At 43.8% G+C, this 8,683-nt stretch overlaps 1 protein-coding gene across 1 annotated transcript; it reads left to right on the top strand.

Moving 5' to 3' along the window:
- The first annotated feature begins 2,965 nt into the window (after positions 1-2,965).
- Positions 2,966-4,715, top strand: LOC309710853 (monocyte chemotactic protein 1B-like). Its single transcript, XM_082540673.1, has 3 exons — positions 2,966-3,169; positions 3,826-3,943; positions 4,033-4,715. The coding sequence occupies exons 1-3, from the start codon at positions 3,103-3,105 to the stop codon at positions 4,145-4,147; spliced, it is 300 nt and encodes a 99-aa protein (XP_082396799.1). The 5' UTR covers positions 2,966-3,102; the 3' UTR covers positions 4,148-4,715.
- The last annotated feature ends 3,968 nt before the right edge of the window (positions 4,716-8,683 follow it).

The raw sequence follows: 8,683 nt of genomic DNA, 5'->3' as shown, positions 1-8,683 counted from the left end.
TGACGGAGTGTGTTTGAGACAACCTCACAAGTGTCACAGATGACACATTTGGCGTTTTTTTGCTGGTTTGTCGGTAGCAGCTCCTGAAACGCAAGACTGCCACACATCTGTTCGACCAACGCCAGTTGATCTAAACGCCAGTAGATCTGGAACACCGGCAGCCAGCCGTGCCTGAGTGACCGAGCCCCAGGCCGAGAGGCCGGGGGCACCCCACCTCCGAAGTGGCCCGAGCGAGCCCCAGGCTCCAGGCCCTGATAAGCGGCCGCCAAGGAGTGAGCCGGTGTGTACCTGGACGCCCATCCCCGGACACAAAGAACCACCAACGCACCGATGTCTGAGGGAGTCCGCCACTGGCAGGGGAAGTGGTGGTAGGGGGAGATAGGCCTCCAAACCTTGGAGGGCCTGAGATGTCCCCAGAGAGGTGGCGTCTGATACCCAACCTGACATATAGACACAGACATACAGGCACACACAGACACAAACATCCATTCCCACCCTCATGCTCTCATATGCACTCACTCCACACTCGACCAACGTGGAGACAGACATAAAGAGACGCTGTACACACGATCACACTCCCCAAGCGTACTCTACAAACCGGGTCTAGGTACCCTTGCCCCTGGAGGGGGGAACTGCACCCAGACCCAGGTGGTGTTACCCTTTTCCCTGCGGTGGGGAGAGGCAGACCACCCCGACTCTGCAGCAGCAGGGAGGCCCCACACTCCAGACCGCAGTCGGACGGCCAACTCCTCCTAGCCCCCCCGCTCCAGCAGGCCGCAGAGAATGGGGGTGAGAGAAGACTCCAAACCTCCCTTCACCCGCTCATTGTAGTGTTGATGCATGTGTGTTCTAAGGTGCATTTAAAACCCAGGAGGGCATGGAGCTACCTGCCAGAGAGCAGCAGGTAAGCGCATAGTCCCTCCTGATAGCCCTCAATGTCTAAGTGTATTCAAAATTGAGAGGTGGGCAACGACGCCAGGGGTGAGGTGTACACCCTGATGGTACTTTGGACTCCGTGTATCGTGCCCACCCCCAAGATCCTATATGTATGTGTAATGAGAGTGTGAGTAATGTGAATGTCTAAGTTGTGGGATAAAATTGAGGCAGAGGCAGCCAGAAGGGGACAGAGGGGGGGGGGGGGGGGGGTAGCCTCCTCTGCACCCTGGTGACATACCCCTACTCCAAGGCCCTGCATGTGTGGGTGGTTGTGGTGGAGCGGGAGGGTTGTTGGAGGATGACAGAATGAGAGAAGTTGCAGAGCCATCTACAACTGCATCTCTGCTTCCTGTCCACACGCTGGATACTCATGTGGAATACAATCGATTGAGCTCACAACGTCTCTAACTTAAGGTTTCTAATAATAGACTCACCAGTAAGTGATGAGGTAGAGACATGAAGAAAGTAGTCAGTAGTACAGGAGATGGGAAGGACAGAGAAGGAGTTGCACTGTGTCTTTGTGAATCTAGACAAACCATATGACTGAATGCCAAGAGATGAACTGTGGTGCTGTGTGAGGAAGTCTGCAGTGGCAGAGAAGTATGTGAGGGTGGTGCAGGACACGTATGACGAAAGCGAGACAGCGGTGAGGTGTGTGGTAGGAGGGACGGACCGGTTGAGGGTGGAGGCGGGATTACATCATGGATCAACTCTCAGTCTCTTCTTGTTTTCAGTGGTGACGGTGAAAAGAAGAGAGAGAGAGAGAGGTGATGGATGGAGTTAGCCTGCGTGCAGATGTGCATGACAAATGTCACCTGTTACACAACATTGTGAGGGTGATGCACATTGTCCCTGCTGCTTTTCTGTACATGTTAAAAATTCAGCACAGACAGTTTTTAGTACTAGTTTATCCACAGACTGTATATTAAACAAATACACCAGGTGGGCACAGCCACCCAGACATCACCCAGTGATAGTTCTGCATGTGTGAAGCATGAAGCTGAGACTTTTGTCAGTTTTCAGCATTTATCAACCACACAAGCTAAGCCCACCCTAAAACACACCTGGCTTTATGATCCTTGTTACACTAGTGGGAACCACAACGTACAAAATGAACATTATGTGATATTTCGGAGGACTTGAAAATATCAGCTGAGACCATCAAACCACCAGGAAACTTTTTACTGAGGTCACACAAGAAAGCAGCTACAGTGACGTTTATAGCAGACTTCTTTCTGAAACCACAGGAGTGGCTCCACCTGTTGGTCATTAGAAGAAATGCAGGTTTAAAGCAGTTAAATACAACTTTATTTAAATAGCGCCAAATCACAACAACAGTTGCTTTGAAGCGCTTTATTTTATAAGATAAAGACCCTACAATAATACAAGGTAAACATAGAAACCCCCACAGTCACATGACCTGCTATAAGCAAATGCTTTGGTGATTTCAGGACTTTTCACTCCTGAAATCTCCTGAAGTCCATCTTCAACCCATTTCATCTTCTTCTATTAACTGATTGTCTGGATGTTCACCAGACTGTGTTTCAGCCACATCGAGAGAAAAAGGTTGAAATCTGAGGAACATTTGTTTCTGCTCTTCTTCATATAAAGTTGCCCTATGAGAGCGCTCCAATACTGTAAAACAAGTATCACTTATGTTGCTGTTACAGTTTCACAACAGCTGGACTCAGACACGGGAATCGACTCAGAATAAAAGTTTACCCTAAGAAAGCTCGAAATGTGCAGAGTGGCTGAAAGGTGGGACTGCTCTTAGCATAAAGAGGACGCAGCAGGCAGCTAAGTCCATATTAATCCATATATAGGGGAAACTCCACGGGGTTGAACAAATACATGTCTGAATACTGATATGTGTCCTTTTTATAAACATTGAACTGTTTCACACTGCATCAACAATGAAAGGTCTGCAGTGTCAGTGTGATAGAGAGGCATACTAAAAAGAGAAATTAAACAGTTCCTCATTTTAGTGAAACTCGACTCGTCACAAACTTTCCAAGGTGCCCAACAGGGTCTGCCCCGCTTCTTCTTCCAACTGTATAAATGTGAAGCAGGTGGACAGCAGTGACACAGCACAGAGAACAAGCCGACAGAGCTCAGCTGAGACTTTAATCCACTGTTGCAACACGAAGCCAACAAACAAACTTCAGGATGGCCGCTCCTCGTCTCGCTCTGTCTGTGGTTGTGCTCATGCTGGCTGTCATCGCTCTGACTGAGGGTAAGGCTCCTTTTAATGATCTGACCTTTACACTGTGTGATGAATAACAATTTGAAATTAATATTAATATGATATTCAGCGTTTATACGTAACAATAAAAAATGTTTTTTTAATTTTTAATTGAGAAAACCAAAAACAAATCATTAATTTTATTACAAAGCAACAATAATTCTTGGCTGTTTTATTTACAAACTAATAGACCATTAATAGCAAGCTATTGATTTTATTTTTGATAAACAATGTATGAAACTTTTCTTCAATCTTTTTCATTCATAGGAGTTACTAGAAAGAAATTCTATTTCTGAAGCTAAAGTCATGAACCATTAAAGCTGTAGCATTCAGTAGTTTGTCTAAGATAAAGAGTCCATTCTAATGTGCAATATGAAAATAATTAATGTTAATGCAGCATTAAACTTAATATTAACATATTACTTCATAGATACAGTAAACAGAGGACAGGTCACATGACAAATCTGACCACTTCATAACTCAGGGGAACAAATGAGCAGTTGCACAGTGTCATCAACTAAACATACAGTATCAGATGTGACCTCACACCAGCCAGCAGGAAACTGAATCGGAACAAAAACCAGGAAGCAGATGATGTGGTGCTGTGTCAGTGGCTCAGTTGTTAACTTGTTCCTGTTTGTTTGCAGGTATGCGCGGTGCTGGCCCAAAAAAGTGCTGCTTCCGCTTCAATGACCAGGAAGTGCCTAAAGGAAGAGTGGTCAGCTACGCCAAGACCAGCCAGCGCTGCTCCAAGCCCGCCATCCTGTAAGTACACAACCTCACAAACACACATCACCACCATCACCAAACCTGCCCCTCCATCCTCTGACTCTCCTCTTTCTGTGAACCTTCAGGCTGAACACAGTGGCAGGCCGACAGCTGTGTGTCAGACCTTCAGCCCCCTGGGTGAAGCAGCTCATCAGCTACCTGGATGCCAAAGCCGTCCCAGGAGAGACATCCAACCTGTAACCATGGAAACTACTTTGGAAGAGCCTTCATGGACAAAAGCTGGACAGTTTATATGTTTAAATGCTGGAAGTTTGTATAACCAAACAGCAGCTCTTCTGTCTACATGCTGAATCTGTAACAGATATTCTTATACTTAAAGACATAATTATGAGATTCATTTGCAAATAGGAATAATTTCCTGCAATCCAAACATTTCTTTGTTTGTTTACTCTGTCGTTCTTTTAATACTGATATTTAATATTTTTACATTTCTGACTTTGAATATTTATCTTATTATACTGAATAACGAGTGTTTTTGCTTAATACAACACTGAAAGTCTGACCGTAAGCACTGTGATACTTTGGAGTGTAATCTGAAATGACTTGAGAAGCTGTTCTTTGTGAAAGAGCAGTGCCTCCCACCTCCACATGGTGTCATCAGTAAACAGCAGAGTATAAGCTATGGGCTGCAGCACTGTTCCTGCACTGTGGACAGTTCGCTTGGTTTTGATGTAAAACTTAAGTATTTGTGTTTTTATGATTGTGCTGAAAACTTCACTTTAAAATAAAGGATAAAGGATCAGTGAAACTTTGTCATTGTGAGTCTTCTTACAGAGTGTAACAGCTCGTGTCACATAAACAGACAATGAAACAACTACTGATGTCCTTTGCAGGTGTAGAGTTCAACCTTCACTTGTTCAAAATAAAGAGAAATAACATTTAACCAAATCCTTGTTTGCTTGTGATTCCGATGCCCTTTTTCAATTCTCAATTACACAAGTCCGTTCTCGCGTTCTTGCTAAGTCCGGACTTTATGATAACGTGAGTACGGACTGGAGATTTGTACCATTGGAACACCAGCGTACTTGATGATGTCACATTTCCGGAATTTTTACTGCCTTCCCCTCTTTCTGAGTTAACTTCAATAATTACTTCCTCCAAACCATCAACGTGTCTTTTAGACCCCATTCCTACAAAACTGCTCAAAGAAGTCCTGCCATTAATTAATTCTTCGATCTTAAATATGATCAACCTATCTCTAATAATCGGCTATGTACCACAGGCCTTCAAGCTGGCTGTAGTTAAACCTTTACTCAAAAAGCCATCTCTAGACCCAGCAGTCTTAGCTAATTATAGGCCAATCTCCAACCTTCCTTTCATATCAAAAATCCTTGAAAGAGTAGTTGTCAAACAGCTAACAGATCATCTGCAGAGGAATGGTTTATTTGAAGAGTTTCAGTCAGGTTTCAGAGCTCAGCACAGCACAGAAACAGCTTTAGTGAAGGTTACAAATGATCTTCTTATGGCCTCTGACAGTGGACTCATCTCTGTGCTTGTCCTGCTAGACCTCAGTGCAGCGTTCGATACTGTCGACCATAATATCCTATTAGAGCGATTAGAACATGCTGTAGGTATTACAAGTACTGCGCTGCAGTGGTTTGTATCATATCTATCTAATAGACTCCAATTCGTGCATGTAAATGGAGAGTCCTCTTCACACACTGAGGTTAATTATGGAGTTCCACAGGGTTCAGTGCTAGGACCAATTCTGTTTACATTATACATGCTTCCCTTAGGCAGTATCATTAGAAGACATAGCATACATTTTCACTGCTATGCAGATGACACCCAGCTCTATCTGTCCATGAAGCCAGATAACACACACCAATTAGTTAAACTGCAGGAATGTCTTAAAGACATAAAGACCTGGATGGCCGCTAACTTTCTGCTTCTTAATTCAGATAAAACTGAGGTTATTGTACTCGGCCCTGAAAATCTTAGAAATATGGTATCTAATCAGATTCTTACTCTGGATGGCATTACCTTGGCCTCCAGTAACGCGGTGAGGAACCTTGGAGTCATTTTTGACCAGGATATGTCCTTCAACGCACATATTAAACAAATATGTAAGACTGCTTTCTTCCATTTGCGCAACATCTCTAAAATTAGAAATATCCTGTCTCAGAGTGACGCTGAAAAACTAGTTCATGCATTTATTACTTCCAGGCTGGACTACTGTAATTCATTATTATCAGGATGTCCAAAAAACTCACTGAAAAGCCTTCAGCTAATCCAAAATGCTGCAGCAAGAGTCCTGACAGGGACTAGAAAGAGAGAGCATATTTCTCCTGTTTTGGCTTCCCTTCATTGGCTTCCTGTTAAATCCAGAATTGAATTCAAAATCCTGCTCCTCACATACAAGGTCTTAAATAATCAGGCCCCATCTTATCTTAATGACCTTGTAGTACCATATCACCCTATTAGAGCGCTCCGCTCTCGCTCTGCAGGCCTACTTGTTGTTCCTAGAGTATTTAAAAGTAGAATGGGAGGGAGAGCCTTCAGTTTTCAGGCCCCTCTTCTGTGGAACCAGCTTCCAGTTTGGATTCGGGAAACAGACACTATCTCTACTTTTAAGATTAGGCTTAAAACTTTCCTTTTTTCTAAAGCATATAGTTAGGGCTGGACCAGGTGACCCTGAATCCTCCCTTTGTTATGCTGCAATAGATGTAGGCTGCCGGGGGATTCCCATGATGCATTGAGTTTTTCCTTTCCAGTCACCTTTCTCACTCACTATGTATTAATAGACCTCTCTGCATTGAATCATATCTGTTATTAACCTCTGTCTCTCTTCCACAGCATGTCTTTATCCTGTCTTCCTTCTCTCACCCCAACCGGTCGCAGCAGATGGCCGCCCCTCCCTGAGCCTGGTTCTGCCGGAGGTTTCTTCCTGTTAAAAGGAAGTTTTTCCTTCCCACTGTCGCCAAAGTGCTTGCTCATAGGGGGTCATATGATTGTTGGGTTTTTCTCTGTATCTATGAAGCGCCTTGAGGCGACTTTTGTTGTGATTTGGCGCTATATAAATAAAATTGAATTGAATTGAATTGAATTAATTTAACTGTGATTAATATGTTATGAAGCTTAACTTTAATCTCAGCTAAACCGATTTCCTCAGGAACAAATAAAATACTGAAATAAACCAAACATTAACATTTTAAGTTATATAAGACACTTATATATTATGTTTAACCGGAGTAGCGAAAGACAGCGGGGGGTGGAGTCCGCTGTTTTCGCTGGGCTCTAATGAGCCTTGACCTCCCGGTCTGTTATCGAGCTGGCGGGTAACAGATTTCTCCGAAACGTCAGAGCACTTTTGCAAATATGTGATGTCTTGATAAACTGAGCTGTGCTTATCTGTGCTCAGTGTTGGGAAGGTTACTTTTAAAATGTATTCCATTACAGAATACAGAATACATGCCCCAAAATGTATTCTGTAACGTATCTCGTTACGTTACTCAATGACAGTAACGTATTCTGAATACTTTGGATTACTTAATATATTATCATGCTTTTTACAACTACGTGAATGTACTATTGCTGTGTGATTTATTACTATTACTGAAGGTCCGCGACTCCGAGCTGTAGTAAAGGGACCTCTGACTAATACGGCGGGGTCCCTGTCGGCTCGTAGCCGAAAAATAGCTTTACTTTGTTGTGTGGGTCAACTTTTCTTGCGAGGGACAGAGAGAGGCGTTGAAAGACTGCTTCAACGGAACTTATTGTTTTCGGAGGAAAACACGAACACGGTGTACAGTCGAGTCTTAATAGCTTACTTACAACTGGGCTCGTCAGGCACTCTTCTTGGCTGCAGTGGTTATTATTATATTTACATGCTTCCAGCTCCCGTTTTTCCTCGATGACAACTCCTACCGTTCCACTCCCCTTTTTCGACCTCCTCGCGCTCACAGACCCATAACGTGTATGGCAGTCCATTCTCCCTGCAACACGGACTACACTGCCCATGATGCTTCATTCTTTAGAGCTATGCTTGTAGCATTCTGCCTGTTAGCTTAGCACAACAACAACAACGAAAAGGCGCTCTCTCACCCAGGAAACACACAGTCGCAGAGAGAGAGAGAGAGAGAGCGTCGCCCTGTAACCATGGCAACCGTAACGCTGCCGCCTGGAACAACAGAACGTAGCTGTCAAACAAAACCCAAACAGTCCTGACCCGCGACAAATTGAAACAGGAAAGTACCGCAGTGTAATCCATTTATTTCAACAAAGTAACTGTATTCTGAATACCACCTTTTTAAACGGTAACTGTAACGGAATACAGTTACTCATATTTTGTATTTTAAATACGTAACGGCGGTACATGTATTCCGTTACTCCCCAACACTGTCTGTGCTTCTCCACCAATGCTGCATTTGAGTTTTGATCGAAATTCTGTGGTATTTAACTCACCAAGTCCACACACAACACTCCCCACTCCAAAGCCTAACATTTTACACTAGGTGACAAATCGTCAGTATTTTACGCTCCTGCGCACCCAACATGTCCATATTTTCCCAGATTGGAAAAATGAGGAAACATGAGAACCATTTGGAATGAATCTTCACATGTACGTTCGTTTTACTTATCATTAAAGTCCTGGTTAAGGTTAGATCGGTTAGATAAGATTATGGTTATGGGTTAGGGATAAGGTTAGGGTTAGGGCTGCAATACACGGCTGGGACGTGGATTACCACAGGAGCGTCATTCTGCTGGATTTCATCC

Source organism: Aulonocara stuartgranti (genome assembly GCF_965226115.1).
Source record: "Aulonocara stuartgranti genome assembly, chromosome: 7".
NCBI lineage: Eukaryota > Metazoa > Chordata > Actinopteri > Cichliformes > Cichlidae > Aulonocara > Aulonocara stuartgranti.
The sequence above is the reverse complement of the archived record's forward strand: the minus strand, read 5'-3'. Positions and strand labels throughout refer to the sequence as shown.